General features: G+C 43.9%; 1 protein-coding gene across 6 annotated transcripts in view; it reads left to right on the forward strand.

Annotated features, from left to right (window-relative positions):
- NEIL3 (nei like DNA glycosylase 3) overlaps positions 1 to 26,800 on the forward strand; it is a 73,349-nt gene that overhangs the window by 44,623 nt on the left and 1,926 nt on the right. For 4 of the 6 annotated variants that reach the window (XM_042982901.1, XM_042982902.1, XM_042982903.1 and 1 more), the window contains 2 exons: positions 3,801 to 3,975; positions 5,422 to 5,899. In XM_042982901.1, the coding sequence (XP_042838835.1) occupies positions 3,801 to 3,975; positions 5,422 to 5,604 (358 nt within the window). In that variant the 3' untranslated portion in view covers positions 5,605 to 5,899. Of the gene's footprint in view, positions 1 to 3,800; positions 3,976 to 5,421; positions 5,900 to 11,206; positions 11,252 to 26,631; positions 26,701 to 26,800 lie in introns of those variants that run through there. The other 2 variants (XM_042982905.1, XM_042982906.1) reach the window with 2 other exon arrangements.

A 26,800-nucleotide genomic window follows, 5' to 3' on the forward strand; every position in this document is an offset into this window, starting at 1 on the left:
ATGAATTAGGGATTTAAAAAAACATTACTGTAACCTTAAATTTAAATGATTTCTTCATAAGCCATTAGTAATAGGGTCATATGATTAATCACAGTGCATAACATTACTTAGAAACGCCGCAGCCTATGTATGTGTTGAATATAAGAACCCCAGGACTGAGACTCTAAAATCAATCAAGATCAACTAGCAGAATAAATGTCAAGTGATGAAATACATTCACCCAGCAGCCCTTCTGCACCCAGCTACTTTACAAGGAATAAATTGCAAATTACTGTCATTTATTTCATTTTTCTCCTTGTCTGGCAGCTTCAGTGTTCATCTTGTGGACAAGATGCCCAGCAGAAGCTCACAACCTAATATGTGAAAACAGGTGGTCCACTCAGAGAATTTATAGGCAGTTTATTTTTTTTCTTTAATAATTATATGGTAATTAATTCGCCTTTTGTTCTCTTAATTACTGATCCCATCACTACACTACACGATACATGCTCTGTTGACGAGGCATATTTCGGATTGGTCTTTGGATATACCGGAGTTTTATCCAGTGACCGGATTATGAATTAGATGGTCGAACCAGTTTTTTAGCAGTTCAGAGTACCTGCTAGAACAGTTTCAAGTCTTTGATCCAATTAGTGTAAATACAGAACAAAACACAGTGGTACATATTCAGAGAATCCATGTGTTTGTTTGGGTGAAGGTTTCTCCTGAGCTGGTGCAGAGGTTTGCTTGGGTGAGGAAATAAAACTGGCAGAATCACTACCATTTTCTCACGTCTGTTACATCAAGGTTGGCAGAGTGCCACCTCTAACACCAGGGAAACACCCCTTATTCATGCTTCCTGTAACCTTCAGGGTATTCGATCCCCAAGAAAACCGCCTGGGGCCAGCTAGGATGAGTCATTTTACCTCCCTGTGTTTGTTTTCATTCTTGAAATGCCACTGAGCTACAAAATCTACATTCAGTGAGACTGAAGGGTTCAAAAAAATGTAGACAGTGGTTTTATTATAAAGAATCACCCTATCTGTAAAATTAGTTAAGCCATGATGAATTGAGCATTGAAAACCTATCCATTTTAAAATTACACAGTTGTGCATGGTGATGTATTCTCTCTTGAGAAGAGTTTTTATCTGAGCTGTGTTCAGTGTTATTTATTCATTAACAAATATTTATTGAAAACCTATTATGCATCAAGCGCTGCTCAGTTCAAATGACTTTTACTTTAGGAAACTACGGTTGGCAGAGCCAAATCCAGCCTCCCGCCTGATTTTATAAATAAAGTTTTATTGGAACACATTCCATTCCCGTTGGTTTCCATAGTTTCCATGGCCGCTTTTCATGCTACAATATCAGACGGAATTGAGTAGTTGCAACGGAGACTGTTAAGACCCACAGGCCGAAAATATGTGCTATCTGAAAACATTTGTCAACCCCGATCCATTAACAGACCATTTATAGTCTATTAATGTTCAAAGTGATGGTCCTAATTATAAAATAAGTTGAACTATTCTTATGCTAAGTTTACCTAAGAAAATGTTCTGCTACAGTTTACAAAGTTCTTAAATAATGATGGAAACAAAGAGGAACCAGGAAGTCCTCGATTCCTCAGAACATTTATCCTGGATGATGTTTTCTATCATAAAATTAAGATTAGCTGTGCATATTTAGAGTTGATGCAATCACAGGTGGCATCAGTATCTTGGTTACGTTCACTCTGCTTCAGGACTCAATGTGCATACGAATCACCTGGGAATCTTGTTAACATGCAGATTCTAATTCAGTAGGCGATCTGGAGCAGGGTGGATAATTCTGTATTTCTTTTACTTTTTTAAGTTTATTGATTTATTTTGAGAGAGAGAAAGAAGGGGGGAGGAGCAGAGAGAGAGAGAGAGAGAATCTCAAGCAGACTCTGCCACACTGCCAGTGCTGAGCCTGACAAGGGGCTCGATCCCACGAACTCTGAGACCATGACCTGAGCCGAAACCAAGAGTCGGACGCTTCACAGACTGAGCCCCCCCAGGCTCCCCTAATTCTGTGTTTCTCAGGCTCTCCCAGGTGATGCCGATGCTTCTAGTCAGCAGCCCATACTCTGAGTGCCAGGGATAAGAGAGCATATGGCTGTTGTTTTTCTTTAGCTTTATACCAAGGAAGAAAATGGAATGAAAGACAGAAATGAGGAGCCAGAGGGGACCCCTGGAGCCTTTTATCCCCAACTGAATCCTACCTTCCACCCTTCCACTTTGCCCCTCCCCAGGAAAGCTTTACTAGGAAAGAGTTTAAACCTCTCTTGGCTATATGGAACTCTGGAGATTTCTAGGTTGAAGCAGATGGCTTGGAAGTGTTCAACTAATTGTTATCAAAGACAGCCACTTCCATAATAATGTAGAAAACTGTTTGCAAGTGTGTATTTTTTTTTTTTATAAGAAAGCATCACTTCACTCCTATCAATATTCTTTACCTTTTTTTTCTTTCTCTTAACAGTTTCTTTAAAAGCACATTTATGGTCTACTTGCTTTGGTTTCAGTGTTTTTTTTTTTTTTATTAAAAAAAATTTTTTTAATGTATTTTTGAGAGACAGAGAGAGACTGAGCGTGAGTGGGAGAGGGGCAGAGAGAGAGAGGGAGACACAATTCCAAGCAGGCCCCAGGCTCTGAGTGGTCAGCGCAGAGCCCGACTCGGGGCTTGAACTCATGAGTAGTGAGATCACGACCTGAGCCAAAGTCAGACGCTTAACCGCCTGAGCCACCCAGGCAGCCCCACATTTTTGATGTTTCTTGACTTCTCTGCACCACCTAGATATTTAACTTCTCTTGAAGTTAAAATTTTAATGTATCCTCTTTTGGAAGGGGCATCGGAAAAATGGAGGGAGTATGGAAAAGAAAATCCTGTTGCCTTCCAGCTTTGCTATTTCTGGATGTTAATACAGTTGATCCTAATTGTGGGGGAGAATAAAGCTTCCCTACTGGCTTGACAAAATACACATTTCTTCTCTGCCAGGCAGCCCAGGCCTTGCTGAAATATGACTGCAACTATTATAGTAGCCTTGATCAAAGAAAAGTGTAGAAAATTGTCTTTAAAATGGACGATAGAAAGACTGATCTTTTTGGCCTTGTCACAGCCATCCACGAGAGCTTGCTACCGATGAGGAAATAATTAGAGAAGACTGTCATTCTAGTTACTTTGGGGGCTGGGGAGCTACTGAACTTGAGAATATTTTAGAGGAAATTAAAGTGGCCACCCTATACTACTGAGTAAGGGAAGAACCAGTTATCACAAATGAAAACTAAGGAAAGTAGGTGTGCTGGTACACATTTCAGCTGTTTTCGTACTTCAGAAATGTTAATTGCATGCTTTGGGTGCACAGGTGGCTTTGGAGGTAAGTTAGGATTACCTGAGAAAAACAGGAATTAAACAGATGTGGTAGCAGTGCGTGGAATGACGTGCCATTGACCCTGGTCCCCTTTTTGGCACCTCGTCTTTATACAAGCAGAATTCTTTTTTTTTTTTTTAATGTTTATTTTTTGAGAGAGAAAGAGAGAGTGAGCAGGGGAGGGGCACAGAGAGAAGAAGACACAGATTCTGAAACAGGCTCCAAGCTCTGAGCTGTCATGACAACACAGAGCCCCATGTGGGGCTCGAACCCACAGACCATGAGATCATGACCTGAGCCGAAGTCTGACACTTAACCGACGGAGGCAGCCGGGTACCCCCTGTACGAGCAGAATTCTAATGCAGGGGAAGGCGGTGGGGATTATCCCTTTAGCGCTGTTGGGCTGTAGTAACTTTGTAACCTGTCGTTACAGTGAACTTGGAATTAACATGACAGATGGTACCTGTGCATTAAATGCTGGCAGTCCTCGCTGCGGTAAACACAAGCGCCTGTGTGTTCTACGCGTTGTGCGGAAGGATGGCGAAAACAAGGGCAGGCAGTTTTACGCTTGTCCTCTACCTAGACAAGCGCAGTGCGGATTTTTCCAAGTACGTGTAAGATTTTTTCAAGCTCGCTGTAGTGTCATCACATGCTTCCATTATTAAGATGTAATGAGTAGCGATCTTGTTTTCCGCTTTCAGCTTTAAGTTTTATTTATTTAATTTGTTCACCTTTAAATTTTAAAGAGCCACACTGACATTCAGTCTAAAGCCTGAATGTTGAAGAACATAAAACTCAAGGAGCTTCATCAGAAACTGAAAAACTAATCAAATAATAGCCATTAGTTGATTCTGGTGTAGCCCGTGTGTAACCACAGGTGCAGATGTGTGGTCCTTGGTTTATAAAGGTAGAAAGGGACTGAGTGATTTACGCAGGTGGCGAATAATTCAGGACACAAACGTGGTTTTCCTCCCTTCCACAAAACCTTTGGTGTATGCCCTGGGGAGAAGTACCCGGGGGGGGGGGGGGGGGAATCACAGACATACCTTGGATTTACAGTAAACGTAGTGAATCCTATCACACAAGCTTGCACAACAACAATTTAGATGTAGGGCGGTTCCTCCCCCCTTGCCGTTCTGGGAGCGTGTCCCTGGAAGTGAAGAGAGGACAGGACACTAGAGTCTGGAGTCCGTCTTCCTCCGACTCACCTTCTGTGTTTCTCAGAATGTGAGTCTCTCACTATGCTGACTGGTTTCAATGTTTAAATACATATTTCTGCAGCCAACTGCTACATCTGGTGCATAACTGCAAATACTGATCTGTCTCAGTGCTGGAGCAAAAATTTTCTGACTGGGCTTACTGAGCTTGAAAACCTCTGTCTTCCGTGTGGTACTTTGCTAAGGAATTTTCCAAGGAAAACTGGATAATGACTGGGTCTGAACCCCTGCATGAGCAGTGACTGCGTCCTACTGAACTGACAACATTCCCTCAAGGAGCTTTCGTAGACATAATGGAAAAAATATTAGGTAGAAAATTAATAATATTACAGCCTGCTTTATAGTTCCCTTGAGGCCAACGTTTATAAGAGTAATACAGTGGAATCTGCCTAAATTCATCCATGTAATTCTGTATTGCATTCTTTTTATTCCTAAGAGATGAAGGAAGGAAGTTGAGTATTAAAATCATAACAAATCTTTGATCTTAATCGGTTTAACATAGCAGAAACACTGGTGATGGCTTTGCAGCAAGATGCTGATCGTTCTCAATTATTTTCAGTAAAGCAAGAGAACCCCTGTAAACATGTCTGTAGACAAAGAGAAGCTGAGCATTTGGGCAGTTTTTTGTGTGATTCAAGCAAATTTGCAGGAGAGATGCTTCGTACAGGATGTAAGCTTTTTTCAAGGGCAAGCACTAATGACTTCTGTCTATTTTCCAATGTCAGATTAACAGTGGCAGGGAACACGGGATGCGCTAACCAGATGCACCCAGGCTTAGGCTGTACGTGTTTCTAACCTGCATCCAAACTTCCCAATCCTTCTGTTTTAACCCTGTAGTGGGCGGATCTGTCCTTCCCATTCTGCAACCATGGCAGACGCTCTATCATGAGAACGGTGTTGAAGATTGGACCCAATAACGGAAAGAATTTTTTCGTGTGTCCTCTTGGGAAGGCAAAACAGTGCAATTTTTTCCAGTGGGCAGAAAATGGACCAGGAATAAAGATGATTCCAGGATGCTAATATTTTCTCCTTCTGTGGAATATCTGGCATTTAACGCCTTTAAACCATACATAATGTTTAGTTCCCTTTTGTTTAATAGAAAGGTTGTAAAACATCCTGGCACATTGTATAGTGACCGTAATATATGAGAGCTGTTCACTTTTTTTTTTTTTAATGTATGCTGCTTTCCATTCTTGGCTGTGTATTTTTTTTACCCTGATAAAGGCTATATGTGTTCCATCGAATGTATAGTATATTCCACTTATCATGTTTATATAATGCATTTAATAATGACAATAAAGAATTTTTAGTGTGCTCTTGGCCTCTTGTAACTTCTTTGGGGAAGCATTGATTGGTTTTTGGTTTTTTTCTTTTTGAGAGGATTATGTAGTCCAGTGAAATAGCTAATTACTTTGTCTGCAATGAGTCATTTTCTCAGGGATTGCCACTCTTCATAGCATATGATTAAAGGTACTTCTTGTTTTCGTAAATGAAATTTAAGATGAGATCACCTCTGGAAAAGAATATTTCTGTATTCTTTTCAATAACATCAAGTTCCTCTTAGACATTAGAGATAAGCCAAATACTTGGATAGCTTAATACATTTTCATGGAAACTTATGGAGATTCAGAATATAAAAGTAACATTTAAGAACAGAAGAAGTAGTCTGTATATCTTTAAAAGAGAAGTTGATTTAAATGTTTCTGATTGATTTTAATATCTGAAATTAATTTTTAAAAATAAGTCCATTTATAAAGCTTAATACTGTGCTTTTATTTTTTTATTTCTCATTTTAGTTTCTCTCCCTTATTTTATCCCCTCAAATTTAGTGCAGGTAACTATATAATTAAAGAAAACTTCAATGTTAGGTTATTTCTGCATGTTTGTGGAAAATTCCATCCAGAGCTGATTCAGTCTAGTAAAAAGATTTTTTATAAAGAAAAGGACAAGGGCACCTGGGTGGCTCAGTCAGTTAATTGTTGATCTCAGCTTTGGTTTTGATCTCAGGGTTGTGAGTTCAAGCCCCACATCGGGCGTGAAGCCTACTTTAAAAAAAAAAAAAAAAAAAAAAAAAAGACGGGCTCCTGGGTGGCTCAGTTGGCTAAGCATCTGACTCTTGATTTTGGCTCAGGTCATGATCTCATGGTTAATGGGATCCAGCCCTTTGTTGGGCTCTGGGCTGACATCACAGAGCCTGCTTGGGATTCTCTGTCTCTGTCTCTCTCTCTCAAACATTAAAAAAAAAAAAAAAAAAAAAAAAAGCAGAGAAGATAGCTTGAACCTGTCTCCCATTCTGTCACTAAATTCTCCGTGCAGAGTTTTGAGAATCATCAGCATATGAAATCAGCAAGGGCAGAACATAAGGTATCCTCTTGCCAGCGTTTGACCTCTATGCTGAAGACACAGATTTGGAACCAACCTAAAATCAGTGATCCTACCTGAAGAACTGAACAGGACAGTGACCACAAGGCAGACCGGGAACTGAGCTGGACCATGGGTGATCTCAGCTGATTTGAAGTGAAATACACAGTGTTGTGCGTTCAGAAAAAAACTGTGGATTCTTTGTGCCACAGGGAGGGAAAGGCACCTCTCAAATGAGGCTTCCATAAATTAGCAAATTAATGCCAAGGAAATCTCGGCAAATGAAACACAACCAGGGGCGCCTGGGTGCTCAGACTTCGTCCAACTTTAGCTCAGGTCATGATCTCCAGGTCTGTGAGTTTGAGCCCCCCATCAGGCTCTGTGCTGACAGCTGGGAGCCTGGAGCCTTCTTCAGATTCTGTGTCTCCCTCTCTCTCTGCCCCTACCCCACTCACGCTCTGTCTCTCTCAAAAATAAACATTACAAAGGAAACTTTTTAATGACAATCAATTTCAGTCTGATACAATTTGATACTTCTCTAATAAGAAATATACATGATGTATATGAAGAAAATGGTACCGGGAAGCATCAATGAACCAAATGGATAAGCAGAACAGGGTCTTATTTGGAAAGAATGCTTGAAAAATGGCACTCATTCAAACCTCATTTTGAGTTTTGACTAAATTTCCCCTCAAAACCTCGAGGAGGTTTATGCTTCCATTGTGGAGCAAGCTCTAACTGAGCCCAGCTCTAGATTCTGGACAACCTGATCAATAGATTCCACCCACAATCAGACAACACTGGAGAGTGAACAAAAGCAGGCAGATTCTGGATTGATGTAAGACTTGGAAGGAGAGACCAGCTGGAGGTAACCTCCCATTTTTCTTTTTTAGTTTTTTTTTCCTGAGGGCAGAACAAAATCAGTACCCAGTGGGCAGGCCAAAGTCTGGCAGAAAGGGGGCCTGAAGAGGCCACGGTCATTCTGGCCAACCACAGCCACTGGAAAAGGGGGGATAGGAGAGATCTGAGATGGCGAGCCCCAAGTTTTGTGCTTCAGCTCTGCCCTTGTCTTCGCCTGACCCCTGAACCGCACTCGTGTGTGGGGGCCGACTGAACACAGAACAGCTGAGGATACGAGAACCCAACCAAGATTTAATCCATTGCCTAAGAGAATTTGCAGTGTGAGTCTGACCAAATTAGTGGCCTGCTGAGACCAACACATCAACCCTCTCCAGAGGAATATTCCAAATCCAGGCCCGCCTCCATGTAATATTTAGGATTCCATCCAAATTATGCAACATAAGAGGAACCAGAATAACGTGACCCAGTTTCAGAGAGAAGACAACCAACCAAGACCGATGCCACAATGACTGAGACGTGGGAATTAGCAAATGAGGACTTTAGAGCAGCGAGAGTAACTGTGCCCTTGGTTGTTGACGTGATGCCAGACGGAAATGCAAATCGTTAAGAACCTGAAAAGGCAAATACCTAGAGCACAAAGTATTTCGTATTTTCTTGTGGTTTCTTTACATGGGACTGTTGAAAGCAATATAACATTGTCCTGCAAGAGTCGTACTGTATGCAGGTAGATTACAATGACCGTAGCATGAAGAGAGGGGTCGAAGGAACGCTAAGATGCAGGTTGCCTACATTTTATGCAAAGTGGTGCCATTTTATCTCGGTCGTCAGAGGCGATAGCTGTAATACCTACGGATTTTCAATCACTCCTCCAATATTTTCTCAATCCCCCACGCTCCCCCCCCCCCTTCGGAGATTGCGATGATACAGATGTTACTTAGCTCGTTAGATTGCTGTTGTCCCCGAGTCTCTTCTGTGTTCGTCACTAGGGAGACTCTCCAGCAAGCTTTTTTATTTTGGTGAATGTGCTTTTTCAGTCGTGGAATTTCTACCTGGTTCTTTTGCGAAACTTCTGTCTGCGGAGATTTTCCATTTTTTCCATTGTTTTCGAGAGAATTTATCACTGATTCCGGAAGCACTTTTGAGATCCTTGTTGGATAACCCGAACATCTGGTTCACCTCATTATTGCCACCGGTTGAGTGTCTTGTCTTCTTTCCATTGAGCCTCTCCTGGTTTGGGGCACGAGAGGTGATGTTTTTGTTGTCTCCTGGGTGTTTGGCGATTAGGTTAGGAATCTCTGGAGCCTGTCTACCCGAGCCTGCTGCTGCTCTGCTTTGACTGAATGTGCAGGTTCCGCCTTACGCTGCGGGCTTCAGTCCCGGGGACAGTGTAGGTTACGGAGCCCTCGCGAGGCGATTCCGGTCCGCTTCATGCTATTCCTGCCGTGGCCCCTGCTCCATGCTTCTGGCCGGGCAAAGAGGTGACTGCCTAGGCTGCCCGGTGCTCCTAGGCCATCTTCCGCAGGGGGGCGAGGGCAGAAGCCATTGTGTCTCTGACTCCTGATGCTTCCAGGTCGAGGGAAGCAGGTACCGTTCTTGTCCCACGTCAGTGGCCCTGACACCTGCAGCAGCAGGACCGGGACATGGCTGTCACCCTTCGGAGCCTGTGTCTGCTCATCCTCGTGCCAGACTTTCAGGAGATGCTGTGTGGTCTCCTGGTTTTCGTGTCTTTGGAGTTCGTCTGTCTGTTTCTTGGTCTTTCAAACCAATATCGTATGAATATAAAGGCTTTTGGTGATGGGGGAGAACTGGGGATGAGGTAGGAAGCGAAATGAGGAAGATGGTTTTAAGAGCCGCTGTTTCTTGGGGCATCTGGGTGGCTCAGTCGGTTAAGCGTCCAACTTCGGCTCAGGTCATGATCTTGCGGTTCGTGAGTTCAAGCCCCGCGTCGGGCTCTGTGCTGACGGCTCAGAGCCTGGAGCCTTTTTCAGATTCTGTGTCTCCCTCTCTCTCTCTGACCCTCCCCCGTTCATGTTCTGTCTCTCTCTGTCTTAAAAATAAATAAACGTTAAAAAAAAAATTTAAAAAAAAAAGAGCCGCTGTTTCTTGAGCCCTTACTTTGTGACAGCTGCTGTCATTGCCCTAGAGCGTTTCACTTCATCCTCTCGACCACCCATGAAATAGGCTTTATTACTGTCGTTGTTATCTCTCATTTCCCGGTTTAGGAAACCTGGTTAACGTAGGTTAAGTAGGAGATGTGCGTGTGTCACACAGGCCATGCTCGTGCGCACACTCTGAGATAAACTCTTCTCCTTTCTATGCATTGAAGAAAAGTGCTCTTCCCAGAATTGCGCATCTTAAATATGTACAAATACCTAAGATACACAAATGGAAACAACTGTGGTATGATGATAAAATTATGCTAATGTTTTCCCTAAAACCTATCTTGTTAAATGTGCAATATTAAAATGTCTACAAATTTATGAAGCGCCTTGGGGCTCAGTCAGTTAAGCGTCTGATTCTTGATTTCAGCTCAGGCCATGGTCTTGTGTCATGAGAGTAGAGCCCCAAGTCAGAGGGGAGTGTAGAGCCTGCTTGGGATATATTCTCTCTCTCTCTCTCTCTCTCTCTCTCTCTCTCTCTCTCTCTCTCTCTCTCTCTGCCCTCCCCTGCTCACCCACACACATGTGTTCTCTTTCCCTGTCAAAATAAATAAACTTGAAAAAGATAAAATGTCTACAAACTTATGTTAAATTTCCACTGCCTTCTGTTGTTTTCATTTATTTAATTTCCATTAATTTTTTTTTAAACCCATTGTTTTCGTGTACTTGCTCAAGGCACCTGTCGCTACATATTCCAAGTCACCGTGGCCAGCAGGTTGGCATGTGAAATCAAAGAATAGATGTTCTGATGAGTTTCCAAAAGATGTAACCTCTTTTTCCTTTGTGGGTTGCACAGTACTTGCTGTCTCTTCTGGAGCTTATACTGTGTCTCAGGCTCAGTTACCTGTCCTGGCAGCATTCCTGATGTTCACCTCTTTAAGGGATTATATATACCTCTTTTTTCTTCCCCACAGAATCTTACCAAGTATCGTGCCTTGTGCACGGTAGAAACTTGGTAAACATCTGTTGAATTTAATGGATAAAAGTTTAATATAATGTCAGTCTGTTGAACATTTTTAACCTCGTTACCGCTACTCAAACACGAGTGCACTTAAATGTCATTGACAAGAGTGTTGCGGGTTTATCATAAAAGAGAAATTCCTCAGTGTCTAAAAGCTGTTAAATCTTTGCAGCAATTTAAATGAAAGTCTCCTCTCTCTCTCGCTCTCTCTCTCTCTCTCCACCCCCCCCACCCCCCCCCCCCCCCACCCCCGGTCTCTGTCTCTGTCTTTCTTTTTTAGCATTCCATAGATAGTTGCTTACAAATGGACAGGCCAAAACTAATCAGATCAAAGAGTATGCATTCATTGAGAAGGAAAAAAAAGATAAAAGTAATGCTGTCTTACTCCAACACTGTATTTAATAACATAAAGATGAAAAAATGTAACTACGCGCCATGAGTTTGAACCTCTTCATTTTCTAGGAAACCAAGTCGACTGGTTTAAATACCTTGTTAGTTTTGAATTCATTTAATCTCTATCATGCACCTACTATGTAGAAAACTCAATAGTAGGTGGGCTGAAAGGAGCGCCTGCCCATCTGTAAGTGAGGTGGGAAATTAAAAGGAATGAGAGCCCCACAAGTCAGGTGCAGAAAGGACAGTGAAGGAAAGCTCCCATCCGATTCAGGAGCTAGAAGCGCTCCAGGAAAGAGCGGACGATTGGATTTCCTCCTTGGCGAAGATTTGCATAAGTAGAAGGGCATTTCAGGCGTGAGCGCAGCACACACAGAGGTATCTAACAGCAACGGCACAGGGTGTGTGGGGAATAGCAAATAGTCCCGTTTGGCTTGAAATCGTGTATGTGAAGGAAAGCTATGTACAGGGAAAAAAAATGGACATAGGGCACGTACAGGAAGAGAAATCTGTAAAGGGAGAATTAATTCCATTTCACCGCTACAAATGGATTTTCTGAGAAGGGCCAGTTCTTTGTCCTGAGGATGTGAAAATAAAGAAGTCGCTCTCTCCCCTGAAGGAGCCCACAGGCAGCGAGCAAGCCAGGGTACCCTGGGACCCGTGCTAGATTAGCGATGCAAACAGAGGGCGTTTTGCACACGTAAGGAATCTATTCTGCGGGTGTGATGAGAAAGGGTAGCTACAATGTTTAATAACGCAGAGTCTGGAATTAGATGGAGTTCTTCAAGACTGCCGATTTAAAGACCTGCCCTCTCCCTTACCTAGACCTTGACCATGTGACTCTGAACACATTTGAAGCTTTGGCTCCTGAGTGCTAATCCCCGGTTCACTCATCGGATGAGTCTCGGGACCAAAGGGCCCACCGCACAGCGCTGTTTCGAAGATAAAGTGTTGCATCCATTTAATGGGCTTAGCACAGCACCTGGCGGTTAAAGACTCAAGTTCATTCCACTGTCTTTATTATTTACAGTGATGCTCTTACTGTATCATCTTACAGTGATGCTCTTATCCCTGCAACTATTGTGAGAGGTTTCAGAGGGGAAACAGCAATGGCAGTGGCCCGAAGGAAGGATTTGATTTCACCAGACAGAGACCTGTGTGGGCACCTCAGGAAATACATGTTGTGTTTGGGGGACAGAGAGCCCGGAACTTTAAAAAAAAAAAAAAAGGTATTAGGAAGGAGATGCTGGGGTGAGTTTTATGTGCCCAGTGACGCACCAAAAATTTAGACATAGAAAACACAAAAGAACTACTAAGAACCTTAATTCGTGAAGGAGATGCAAAGGTTTGGAAAAATCCAGGTGTTCTATTTCTACATGGAAATCGTACATGCCAATAAGGAGTATAAATCACTGTACAATTACTCTAGTCTTTTCTCCCCCTGTTTCTTTGATGGCAGAAGAGACCTGGGTTTAAGTGCATTGAAGCTCTGCGTGTGTAGTGTTTCTGAGAAAGCAGGTCATAGGATCGCACCATTTCACCCAGCGCGATGGATCCGCACAGTCTGCAGGGTCCCGTTCCTCGAAGTCTACTTTAAAAGGGGTAAATCCAGTGCTGAACAAGGCCTGGGGCAGGGACAGGATGGAAGGACCCTGTTCTTGGAAGATGCAGGAGGAAAGCTGAGGGTTTGGGAGTTAAAACGCTTTCTACTTGTTCTATGGATCCTGTTGGCTTCTCTAATGAAAGAGTAGCGAGAGACGGAAAAAAGTTTAAAAGAGATGAAGATATGAAAACATGATAGGAAAAAAGTAGAGCTTGTGAACAGCAAGGCAAAGAGGAAGAGACTCCAGAAGCATCTGTATGGGCCCTTTGCATCCATTGTTGGCAATCAGAAACACAAATATACGGATAGTCAACAAAAGAACAGCCTTCTAAATTTTTAACACTACACACTGGCTTTTTGGACGAAACTCCATCATGAAATGGAAACTGCAAAGCAAATTAGCATTGTCCTTGCAACAATTCCTCATCTACCTTCCGTGTTAATGCCTCTGGGTCACACCCAACCACTAGCTTTGGCATCTTGGTTTACATGTTAATAAATACTCGTCGGCTTTTAATAGGCATATTTTCCTCATTATTGTGTTATTGCATTCAGCTTGTTTGGCCGCATTTAAGAAGAATTTATTTAGCTATCAATGGCAGAAAACAATTCAGGAAGCTGAACGGAGCAGGAAGAATGTGAAATCTAAGTATTTGAGTTGGTTATTGACTCATTAGTTTAATAACGCGTTTTCTCCCAACTTGAATAATTTAAATGCATTAGAAATGATACAGCATTAAAAAGTGCATTCTTAAAATGGTAAACACTGGATCTAGGATCTGAGTTTGTAGTTATGACTTATTTAAAATAAACAAGCAAATTCCATTGAGATATGGTCTCATTTTCAGGAATGGTCTATTAGCAGGCGGCAGTGAGTGCAACAATTAACCATATCAGCACATTAAAGCCTAATGTCTAAACTCAACATAGCAACAAACACACATCCTACCACGGCCTATTAAGTAATCAGAAATGATTGCAGATAATTAGCTCGTGAACAGCTGCACAAACTCAAGTATTCCATTTTTTATCAGACATGGAGACTTCCAGGGGAAGGGAGGTTTATCAGCTCTGTCCTGAACTGGGTGGGAATGTCCCCCTGAAACGAGATTAGGAACGGGATTCTCACATTTGATGGCATATTGCCATTTTTAATTTTCTTTTGATAGTACTGCTAATGTTCACATGAATAAAGTTCTGTAAGTGAAAAACCTATAGAAACAAGGATATTACCAATGACCAAAAAGCACTTATGAAATAGAATAGGGAAATCAGTTAGTAAAATTCCTTCAATGAGTGTGTATTTTTTTTCACTTTTACATCACACTTGATTTGCACACTCCCACATGTCCCTTCTGAATGAGCTTATATTCAGATATCTATCTCTGATCATATTTTTTACAGTAAACATGTAGTTGCATTTGAATCAATAAATGTTCTTGATAAGTATTTCTTAACAAATGAGTTTCCTTTTTCTCGATCTTTTTTTTTTTTAACTAAAAAAAAACCCCTGCTGAACAGAACATGATAACTATCTTTAGAAATCTGAGGGACTGGGGCGCCCGGTCGCTCAGTCGGTGGGCATCCACCTCTTGATTTCGGCTCGGGTCATGATCCCAGGGTCGTGAGATCCAGCCCAAAGTTGTGGAGCTGCTTGGGCTTCTCTCTCTCTCTCTCTCTCTCTCTCTCTCTCAAGTAAAATAAAATAAAAAGTCCTGAGGGACTGATATGACAAAGAATTATGTTCTTTCACACAGGTCCAAAAAACAGAACTAAGGGATGTGGGATTATGGATTTAATAGAAAGGACACAATTTCCAAAATTAGAGGTCTTAAAACTGAACTGGGTACAGTGAGATATTTAGGTCCTGCCTGGATGTCATCAAATAAATTCAGTGACCTCCTCCAAGGGCGGATTGGTTAGAAAGGACCTTAGGTTCTGGCAAAGGCTCCTTCCCATTGTAAAATCCTAGGAATTAAACCTCTGAAGGAAATGATTTGGCAATAAATGAATGATCATTGATGGTGGTAAACTTATGGGTGGCACTTTGTGAATATTTGCATGGAAGATGCATGTAACATTACATTTAAAATGTTTATTATTCTTTGTTGACAGAAGTTTTCATTTTATTTACAAGTCTACCAAGGAGAAGATAGATAGATAGATGATAGATAATCGATAGAAAGATATGCACATAGATGAGATAGGCACATAGAATGGATATATAAATACATAGCTACATAATACATGGAAGGTAATAAATACTGAATTAAAAACCACAAATTTCACTCACAGAGAATTAGTTCTATGGTATGTATTCTATATTTTCTGTCTGGTTATCCTCATTTTTGTAACATCTTAACAAATATTTATGTGCCTGTTGCTGTGCTTGACTGAGTTGTTTAAAGTCTCGGGGGGAAGTGGGCATTCAAAGCAACAATCATAGTTATAGTCCAGTGTGGCAAGAGCTGTTGCAGAGAGATGGCAAGGGCAAAGAGAAACTCGGAAAAAGAGCTCCCGTGGAAACCTGAGGGACGCCAGGAAGGCTTCCTGTAGGAGGAAACGCTGGAGGTGAGGAGTTTGCCAGCTGCAAACAGGTAGGGAGAGATTAAGAGGAGCCTTCAGTCCCAGAAGAGTTTGTACAAGGTGTTTGGCGTGAGCGAGGCTATTTACTGTATTATACCTATGGGAGGTGACTCCAGCCCAAGTCAGCCAACTTGGGTCGTGGTAATTATTCTCATGTTGTTCATTCATTGCAAATTGTTGGTTACTCTCACCCCGATTTCCCAGAGTACGCTTCCCATAAACACTAGCCAGGGGCACCTGGGTGGCTCAGTCGGTTAAGCGTCCGACTTCGGCTCAGGTCATGATCTCACAGCTCCTGAGTTCAAGCCCCAGGTCAGGCTCTGCACTGAGAGCTCAGAGCCTGGAGCCTGCTTCAGAGTCTGTGTCTCCCTCTCTCTCTGCCCCTCTCCCGCTTGTGCACTCTCTCTCAAATATAAATAGGCGTTAAAAAAATTATCAAAGAAAATACCAGCCGTTTCTTGGAGCCCTGCTAAGCAAACTACTACTAAAAACGTGTGCCAGCCGCATCAGCATCACCCGAAAGCTTGGGAGACTTTCCAGGTTCAAGGCCCAGGAATGTTCGCTGTAAGAAGCCCTCAGATAACTCTTAAGCAAGCTCAAGTTTGTGAACCACTGTTCCAGAATGGACTATTTTCGTGGGTTTTAGAAAACTTTTTAATCTACTATATTAGAATCAATGTGTCGTGCTTTTTTTTTTTTTTTAATGTGCTGTAATAATAACTTAATTTGAAATAGAATGGGAATGTGAGGCGGGGGAGAGAGCAATGAATGGTCAGGCGACCTGGTTTCTAATGCTGGGCCTGCACTACATAATAATAAAAATTGCTGCTAAATAATGTGCAACCCGGGTGAGAGACTGAACTCTCTTGGACCTCAGTGTCTTCAGACATAAAACAAGGAGCTTGTGTGGGCAGAGCTCCAAAACCCCTTTCCAAGTCGAAAACATTGTGACTCTGAATGGTTTTCAACGTTACTTACTTGCCTAACTGAATAATATAATCGCAGCGGTCTCCTTGCAGCTTCCCTTCCATTGTTTTTGCCTCTGGTGCCTTTTGAAAGCCGTCCAGCCTGCTCTCCGCTGTGTTTCCGTCCCTCACTTTTAGACCTCCTTTTATTCCTGCTTCCCCCTCCTTGGGGCAGCGGTGGGTTCACTTACACAGTTGTTTCAAATGAGATACCCTTACTTTTCTCCATAACTCCCACGAAGGCTCCTTGTCTAAAACTCCCTAATAGACTTTTAGATGCAAACAAAGCAAATAGCACCTCAGAGTGTGAAACATCCTGCCTTGAATGTAAATTGAGAAATTCACAAGGGATGGGAATGAAGAAGAAAACATTCATTGAAGTTAAGATTTCAGAAGCTAGAGACCCAGGGAAAAGAATTTAGCTGGGTTTTTTTGTGCACAGCGCCCTAGAATTTCCTTCCTTCCTTCCTTCCTTCCTTCCTCCCTTCCTTCCTTCCTTCCTCCCTCCCTCCCTTCAGTCCCTCCCACCCTCTTCCCTCCTTTCCTTCTCATTTTTACAGTTCTTTTCTGCAGACTTTCTTTGGGTTGAATTGCTTCCTCGCCAACTCTTGCATATGTTAAACCGTAAACTTCCAAAAGGCAAGATTTGGTAAGAACCCTCCATAACATTTAGCATAACACCCTAAATAAATAATTAATAAAAGCTTAAGGAGCACGGACTTAAAGAATCAATGCTTACTTAAGGCTTATAATGCTTAATGCTTACTGGCCCCAGTCAATGAGTTGGTTTTCTTTACAATCCCTGGAGCTTCTCTCCAAATATTTTACCTGTATTTTTGCAAGAACGTACGGGGTTTCGATTTGCCCAATTTCTGCTTCGAAAACTTTTCCATAACCCTTCTCTGCCTCAGATACGGAATTACAGGGTAATGCTCTCTGTCAGTCAGCGTCGCTCTACAGTCATTCCACCGTATGCCTGATGGACTTCCATCCCCATGCGGGTCTAACTGCTGTAGGTGACTGTCCGGTTCTTTGCGATTTGGGACTCGAGCCACAGCACGTTTCCTGCACTCTTGTTTCGGGAGCGCACGTAGGTAATTTTGATCCATGGTCAACGCCAGGGGTGTAAAATCTTCCCAGCTCTTCCCAGCTCTAAAAATAGCGAAGCTGTTCATTTCTAAATAGTAGATCGTCTTTGGGACTTGGATTACTCTCAAGGGAACATTAGCAATAGTCTTCCTAAATGGTCTCTCTGTGAGTAATTGTTTCGCCACAGATCACTCTCGAGCTACTTCCTGTTGCCCTCTTTACTCATGGTGTTATTCTGATTTTACTCCTCGGCCTGTATTTATTCTTGTCTTTGTCCATCTCCTTCCCTTTGTGAGATAGGCCTAACGGAGCCTCATAAAAGCTATCTCTGGATGTCCCATCGGTTCAGAGGCCTGTGATGTTTTTCTGTTCAAGTAAATTCTGTGTATTTTCTTCCTAGAAGTAGTCACAATTCTAACAAAATAATTTATTGTATAGTCACTTGTTTCACATCTGTCTTCCTTAGGACACATGCTCCATGCGGGCAAGGATTTCCTTGTTCCCCACGAACTCCCCAGCTCCTAGGCCAGCGGCTTGAATACAGCCGGCATTCCATAAAGGGTTACTGAGCCAATATTATCCAGTTACCTTGTTAATTCTGTTCTTCAGCTGTCCCTGTAATTCTAAAACTGGATTCCTTTGGCCTCAAAACTGCTAAGGACTCCTTGCTCTGCTGACAAGTGCTCTCCTCTCTCGGAGGAAAGGACAGGCGCCCCAGCCTTTGGAATCCCCATTACCATGGAAACAGCCCCGGGTCCTACCTGTTTGCCAAGCCGACTGCTGAGGCTGCGTTTCCCACACTGGAGGGAGCTGGAGTCACGGACAAATCCCGGGCTTCCCATTTCGTTCTGGCCGCTCTTTCTTCAGGTGCTCTACAATACAATTGATTGTGATTAGAGTACTTCATCTATTCACTATAACTGATTAAGTTACCGCTTGATTGTGTTACGGCTTCATCCATTTACTTCGATTAGATTGTTGCCGGAAATGTATGGATACCATCAAGCTTCTGCTATTGTCGAATTCCTCAGGGTGTTTCTAAAGTTCTGCACACAGTCTTTTTGGCTAGTCCTTAGGGCATGTCATTTCTACAGATAACTCATCTCATCCATCATGTTTGGGATCTTCCTGATTCTCTTCTTGGAGGGCGACTTCATCTCAAACTGCCGGGGTGACTCCTGTCCTCGCCACTACTAACCACGCCTGGCGCGGAACTCCTGGGCCTCCCGGAGCTGACAAACCCCAGCCCCTCTTTCTCTTCCTTTCCTGCTGTCTGTTTCTTGTCTCGAGAGACTGGTGGCCGAGACTTCCTCGTAGATAGCTCCTGACGAAGAGTGGGAGAGCTTTTTCGTGAACTTTTCACTGGGGGCCTAGAATGTTAGTTCATGTGCATGCCTTCCAGATCTCAGAGGAGCACAGAGCAGGCAGAAGCAGTTTGGTAATAATAAGACGTTTCTGATGGCTCAGTGTTACAGGCTCTGAAGAAACACAACTCAGTTTGTGTCCAAGCACTGACACTCAGGTTCACGTTTTGCAAGGTGAAGTGGGGTCAGGTGAACGTTCCAGCCACACCGCCTTCCAGCCTTCCTCACAGTGGCCACGACAGGTCAGAGACACGGGGGCTCAGCAACACTCCAGTTAGGAGAACTTGGGCTCTTTGTTGTCCCAGGAGGTCAACAGCGGAGTAGGCTCCGCTCGTGTACATATTTGGCTTTACAGAGATTTCTCCTTCGGAGGAGTCATGAGAAGACTTCTCTTGGTTTTCAGGGAAACCAAATATCAGAGACTTCCCTATGGCAGCTCCAGAAACATTATAGTGTAGCTAGCTGTTGTCAAAGCACATGTTTCCCCCAAAAGATTCAATAGAGCGTGAAGGATCTCCTGGTAAACGTTGACGTTCTTTTAGTCTGTGAATAATGAATGCATTGGCTTTATATTCCTTGTGTACTGTGGAATTAATTTAATGCTTGGAAGTCCTGGGGCGCCTGGGTGGCTGAGTCGGTTGAGCGTCTGACTCTTGATTTTGGCTCAGGTCATGATGCCAGGACTGGGGGCTTGAGACCCAAGTCAGGCTCCGCACTGAGCTTGGAGCCTGCTTAAGATTGTGTCTCCCTCTCCCTCTGTTCCTCTCTCACACTTGGGTGAGCTCCCTCTTTCTCTCTCTCTAAAATTGAAAAAAAAAAAAAAAAAGTTAATGCTTGGGAGTCCTAGTTTTCCAGAATTTCCGGAACCTTCCATGTGTGCGTTCAGGTCCACCCCTTTGCTCTGGCTCCAGGCCTACTTCTAATTGCTTTCAAGAGATGAGAAGTATAGGTTTACAAAGTTAAGTGTGCACAAAACGCATTTTTGTTTTATTTCCTCAAATATCTCTAGCCTACAGGAAATGTAATCTCTTGACATACAGCCCACAGAACTTTACTTGTAAGGGATAAACAAAAATACAAATAACTCCGTTTATTGAAATTTCAAAAATAACTTTTTTGTTATAGAATATCACCATTCCCAAAAGGCTTCAAGTTATTCTCTATATCAAAATGAGTGGTCATGCATTTCAGAAGTGGAATAAAGTTTTAGCATATCTAGGGGCGCCTGGGTGGCTCAGTTGGTTGAGTGACCAACTCTGGATTTTGGCTCAGGTCATGTCATGATCCCAGGGTCATGGGATCGAGCCCCACCTTGGGCTCTGTGCAGAGCCTGCTTGGGATTCTGTCTCCCTCTGCCCCTATCTCACTCGTGTGTGCTCTCTCTGTCTCTCTCTGTCTGTCTCTGAAAAACAAAAATAAAAGTTTAAAAAAGTTTTAGTATATCTTTAGATACCTCACTGACAGATTTAATAACATCTGCAGGGGCGCCTGGGTGGCTCAGTCGGTTAAGTGTCCGACTTCGGCTCAGGTCATGATCTCACGGTCCGTGAGTTCGAGCCCCGCGTCGGGCCCTGTGCTGACAGCTCAGAGCCTGGAGCCTGTTTCAGATTCTGTGTCTCCCTCTCTCTCTGCCCCTCCCCTGTTCACGCTCTGTCTCTCTCTGTCTCAAAAATAAATAAACGTTAAAAAAAAATTTTTTTTTTAAATAACATCTGCATTCAGAACCATGTATCCAACTGTCAACAAAGGGTGTGCACTATGAATACAAAACGTGCTTTTGAGGGGATAAAATATGGGTCCCCAAATCCAGGCACTACGTTTCTACAACATGCCTTCAGGATGAACTCCTACCACCCTAAAGATGAGGATCAGATTCTGAGCCTATTTACTTTTTGTACATTATTTTCATAAAATTGGTTGTCCAGTGCTCCAGACCTTAGGAGACAAAAGCAGAAATGGTGGGGCGGGGGTGGGGAGGGTCGCACCTGGGTGGCTCGGTCGGTTGAGCTTGTGGCTCAGGTCATTATCTCTCGGTGTTTGAGTTTGAGCCCTGCATCAGGCTCTGTGCTGACAGTGCAGAGCCTGCTTGGAATTCTCTCTTTCCCTCTCTCTCTTTCCCCTGCTCTCTCTGCCTCGAAAAGAAATAAGCTAAAAAAATAAAAAATTTTAAAAAGCAGAAATGAGAGGGTGGGAGGGAGCTTCTTGGTATCCACACTGGTAAAAGCAAGGAAACGTAAATGCCAGAACTACAAAAAGCAGAGATGAAGATTTCCAAACGTAGGGGGCCTTGCTGTCTCATTCTGTGTTAAAGTCAGCCCTTATTACAGCATAGAATAGTAACTCATGTTCAAAACCTTAACCTCGGGTGACCAACTCAGTAAACATTTAATGGTAGATGTCCTGTTTACAGTATACCATTCTGTATGCTGTTTCCATTACAATTTCTGGCACAGACTCGGGCTTTATGTTGGGTGATTCGGTGAGACAAGCTTCATGGAAACACAATGAAATTAGGTACATTGCACTGTGATTTCTTTGATGGGGCTGTTTCCATAGAAGGGTGTGAGGAAGTTAAAAAGATAGCAAGAATGGAACATAGGAGCTGCTAAGTGAGAGTTTCTGATGAAGAAGCCATCAAAGGTTATAGGAAAAGGTCGAGAATATAGAGCTGTGAAAAATGCAGAGGTAACACAGTGTAGCAGCAGAATTCTGGATCTTCTGAAGCTCGCAGATTAAAGATTTAAGAAGGCTATAAATGAGGTAGACGTAGGATTTGATAGAGAAAATGATTAAAATGTAAGTAAGAGCCCCAGTGTAGGCACGACTCTGGTGAGGGCGTATATTGGAGATGTTCAGGAGTGGGTGACAGATGGAAAAGCAGAGGAGAAAATGGTGAATTCACGTCAAGGATCACTTAACTGTTTGGGGTCTTGGGAGCAATATAAAATGAGACACTTTGGAGGGAAAAAGAGCAAAGTCAAATTACTGTCTAGCATAACTAGTAGGTGGACTGCGGTCTTTCAAGAGTGAAGAGTGGATTGACGTAAAAGTTCAGGAAGGTAACAGATTGAAACTAAAGAGAAGATGTAGATAGAAGAGGTTTGAGGCCAGTGTTCTTGTTCAATAGTGCTATCAGAATTATACCGGGACCTCCAAACTCAGGCTTCCTTGCCTCCCGTGAAGGAAGTATTTTGCGGGTTAAGAATGAGAAATAACGTTAACAATTATAGAAAAATGCACCAACGAAGATGACTGTGCATTGAAAGTTAGGACCTGCCTAATAGGACCCAACCCCCGTCACCATTAAAGTGTCTGGGACTTAGCTTCTTGTAATCATTCTTCCTCTGATCTGTGTTCACCAAAGAGAATAATACCTAGGGACTTTGACAAAATTCTGAGAATACATTGCTATCATTCTTGCCTTAGCAATTAGAATGATTTTTCCGGGTCTTCTTAATTATAAAAATGGAAATCATGAGACTGGGTGCTTTACAATAAATATTCAAGCCACCAAAGCTGTAACATATAACCTGGCAATTTAAGTGATTTATTACAGCAGCATAATGCTTGAGACATTCCTCCTATTCACTGAAACCTTGAAATATTTTCAAGTAAAATATTTAAAGAAAATAAGGTGTCTTTAGATGAAATAAAATCAAGACACTTAAACTGAGCAGGGTAACTCCTTCGTCTCACACAAATGTCATCAAAATAACCCTATACTGTATTTCATTCTATAAGCACTACCACTTTATATACTGCTGTATAGGAAATGATGAGGAAAAATCAGCAACTGATTGCTCACTGGAATACTTACTGTCATTGTAAGAAACATAGACGTGATTTTCATCATCACCTGTTATTTTACGATGCCTAAGTTGGTTATTAGATGATGCGTTTGTGTGCAGTCGTGTTCGAAGAAACGAAAATGAGCAAAGCCAAGCGGTAAGATGACCGTCATAAAAGATGGTCTCTGGGGCTCCTGGTTGGCCCAGTCCGAAGAGCAGGTGACTCTTGATCTTAGGGTTGTAAGTTCGAGCCCCACGTTGAGTGTAGAGATTACCTAAAAATAAAATCTTAAAATAAAAATGAAAAAAATTTTTTTTTCTCCAGAAAGATAATAAATTATGAATAACTTACAATACTTTAATATCTTTCCGGTGTCCATTTAACTCCCTCGGAGTTATGGAAAAGGACTGTGGCAGAAGAGCACAGACTATTTCAAAATTCATTTATACTTTGTCTTTTTTTTTTAAGTTTATATATTTTGATAGAGAAGGCACGAGTGAGGGAGGGGTGGAGAGAGAGAGAGGGAGGGAGAGAGAATAAATCCTAAGCAGGTTGTGCACTGTCAGTCCAGAGCCTGATTTTGTCTTTATTTTTGAGGGAAAATGTGGCTGATGTTAGTTAAATTCTCCTTAGTAAAAAGAAAACAACGAGGCCCAGTATAATTTCACAGGAAGCTATCATGTGTAAGTATTCTGGAACTTGGAGATGTAGTTTTGGCCAACCTAACAAAATCTCAGGCATGGCTCGTGACCCCAGGGGTAAGGTGACAACCCTCCCGCTCTCCGTGGGCGGAAAGGAAGTCTGTTAGAGTCACAATACAGACTGCATTTTGCAGATGCTGCGATATTGCTTTAAAAAGCATGGTTTTGACAAGAGAGGAGATAGATCAGAGAAACCCACAGAGTCACGTCAAGCCTATTCAGAGCTATAAAGATTCCACTAATTGCACACATTTCTCTGAAGTCAGCAGTGCAAATTTCAGCCAGTGCTTTTTGGCCTGCCCTGTTGGGTACAGCTCCTTATTTTAAATTGTTTGCCAACATTTAAAATTAGAAGCTGTGACCTAGAAGTCCAGATTTATTGGTTCTCTCTTAAAACTCTGTCTCCTAACAATGGATCTGTGTTCCCACGTGGGCTGCTCTGTCTGTAAGGTGTTTGCTCACATTTGTCCCGGTCCCGTCCTTACTGCCTCTGCATGCTGAGAGCATCCATGGTCCTTAAACATCTTACCAACTCACAGTCCCTTGACTTCTTACACTTCTGTCACATGCCTGGCTACACACTGGGGTTCGAAGCCCTCTCTGAGAGCCTACAGGGCTAATCCCGTCATCCGTTATCTCCCAAAATACCGTCCCTAATGCTTGAGGCAACTTCCGCGATCTCTCTGCCCCTTATGGTATGTATTTCTTCTGTAATCTCTGGGTTGGATTAATTGTCATTCAGCCTCTTTTCAGTTAGAGTGTTCTCTGTCCTGTATCTTTATGTTTTGCGATAGAGGTGAATCCCTCTTAGATGAATACTTTATTTATTCTCTCTTTAATTTGGCCTAGTCCAGAGTTATCTTCTATATCTAGATTTTGTTCTTATTTATTTATTTATTTACTTACTTACTTATTTATTTTGAGAGAGAGAGAATACCAGCAGAGGAGGAGCAGAGAGAGAGAGAGAGAGAGAACCCCAAGTAGGCCCCAAGCTGTCCGCACAGAGCCCAAAGCCGGGCTCAAACTCACAAACTGTGAGATCATGATCTGAGCTGAGATCATGAGTCAGAGGCTTAATGGATTGAGCCACCCAGCCACCCCTCCTATATACTTAGAGTTTATTGCAAAGTGTGTTTTTCTTTGCAAATGTGTTAAGTGTTGCTTTGTAACCATTTGTTACTTAACTTCCCTGTGCTGTGTTTCATGATTTCTTGTTCTTTCTACCCTAGACATATTATTTATTGTGATTTTCAAAGTGTTCTGTTATTTTCATTTTTTCTGGAGTGCACTAATCTCCTGATTGCTTTGTGTTTAGCTCATTAGTTGCCTTTCCAAGCTTTATCTTTTTCCTCACGTTTGCAATTGTAATTTGCATCAGCACCCCGAATGTTGGTTTATTCTTTTGTTCCTTTTAGCTCTCCTTTTTCCTCCTCCTCTAACTTCTCGCTTTCTCCTTCCCTCCCCTCCCCTCCCCTCCCCTCCCCTTCCCTCACCTTCCGTTCCCTCCCCTCCCTCCCCATCTCTCCCCTTCCCTTCCCTCCCCTCCCCTCCCCTCCCCTTCCCTCACCTTCCGTTCCCTCCCCTCCCTCCCCATCTCTCCCCTTCCCTCCCCTCCCCTCCCCTCCCCTCCCCTTCCCTCACCTTCCGTTCCCTCCCCTCCCTCCCCATCTCTCCCCTTCCCTTCCCTCCCCTCCCCTCCCCTCCCCTTCCCTCACCTTCCGTTCCCTCCCCTCCCTCCCCATCTCTCCCCTTCCCTCCCCTCCCCTCCCCTCCCCTCCCCTTCCCTCACCTTCCGTTCCCTCCCCTCCCTCCCCATCTTTCCCCTCCCCATCTCTCCCCTTCCCTCCCCTCCCCTCCCCTCCCCTCCCCTTCCCTCACCTTCCGTTCCCTCCCCTCCCTCCCCATCTTTCCCCTCCCCATCTCTCCCCTTCCCTTCCCTCCCCTCCCCTCCCCTCCCCTTCCCTCACCTTCCGTTCCCTCCCCTCCCTCCCCATCTCTCCCCTTCCCTTCCCTCCCCTCCCCTCCCCTCCCCTTCCCTCACCTTCCGTTCCCTCCCCTCCCTCCCCATCTCTCCCCTTCCCTCCCCTCCCCTCCCCTCCCCTCCCCTTCCCTCACCTTCCGTTCCCTCCCCTCCCTCCCCATCTCTCCCCTTCCCTCCCCTCCCCTCCCCTCCCCTCCCCTTCCCTCACCTTCCGTTCCCTCCCCTCCCTCCCCATCTCTCCCCTTCCCTCCCCTCCCCTCCCCTCCCCTCCCCTTCCCTCACCTTCCGTTCCCTCCCCTCCCTCCCCATCTTTCCCCTCCCCATCTCTCCCCTTCCCTCCCCTCCCCTCCCCTCCCCTCCCCTTCCCTCACCTTCCGTTCCCTCCCCTCCCTCCCCATCTCTCCCCTTCCCTTCCCTCCCCTCCCCTCCCCTCCCCTTCCCTCACCTTCCGTTCCCTCCCCTCCCTCCCCATCTTTCCCCTCCCCATCTCTCCCCTTCCCTTCCCTCCCCTCCCCTCCCCTCCCCTTCCCTCACCTTCCGTTCCCTCCCCTCCCTCCCCATCTTTCCCCTCCCCATCTCTCCCCTTCCCTCCCCTCCCCTCCCCTCCCCTCCCCTTCCCTCACCTTCCGTTCCCTCCCCTCCCTCCCCATCTTTCCCCTCCCCATCTCTCCCCTTCCCTCCCCTCCCCTCCCCTCCCCTCCCCTTCCCTCACCTTCCGTTCCCTCCCCTCCCTCCCCATCTTTCCCCTCCCCATCTCTCCCCTTCCCTTCTCTCCCCTTCTCTCCTCTTCCATCCCTCCCCTCCCTTCCCCTTCCCTCCCAGTCACAAACACTTAATCTCTCTCCAAATCACTGTTCTCAAGTGCTTCACCTCCTTGTCTCCCCATGCTGACTCACAGGTCTGGAATGATCTCTCATTAGGACGACTCAGGACTCGTGCTGGTGGGATCACCCCAGCTCTAGTCCTTGAGACAAATGGTCCACATTCTGGCTGCAAAGCTCTTTGTTTCTCTGCCTCCCCATGTGAGTCTATAAAAGCAACAGTCAAATAGTCTGTAGTAGTTTTCCCTTGTACTTCTTTTACAAGCATGGCTATTCCAAAGAAGCACATGGTTTCAAGCAGTGCACTGGGTCTGGCCCCTGCTTTGGTGCGAAGGAGACGTTTCTTATTGCGCGTTGCTCTGGAGAGGTGACAGATCTCAGGAGTATCTGCTGACTGTTGTTACTCGTTTCAGCTCCAGTTGCCATTGTGTGTCCGTGTCCCATATCTGATCCGTGGAAACGATGGTCTCCTGTGGAGCCTGGTGAGACCTTACCTTTTTCATTTCTGAAATGTGCTATCGCTGTGTGTCTGACGGAGAGGAGTAGTGTCTGAAGGAGAGGGGTTGTCTCTAAGACAATATG

Source organism: Panthera tigris, chromosome B1 (genome assembly GCF_018350195.1).
Source record: "Panthera tigris isolate Pti1 chromosome B1, P.tigris_Pti1_mat1.1, whole genome shotgun sequence".
In the NCBI taxonomy this organism is placed as follows: Eukaryota; Metazoa; Chordata; class Mammalia; order Carnivora; family Felidae; genus Panthera; species Panthera tigris.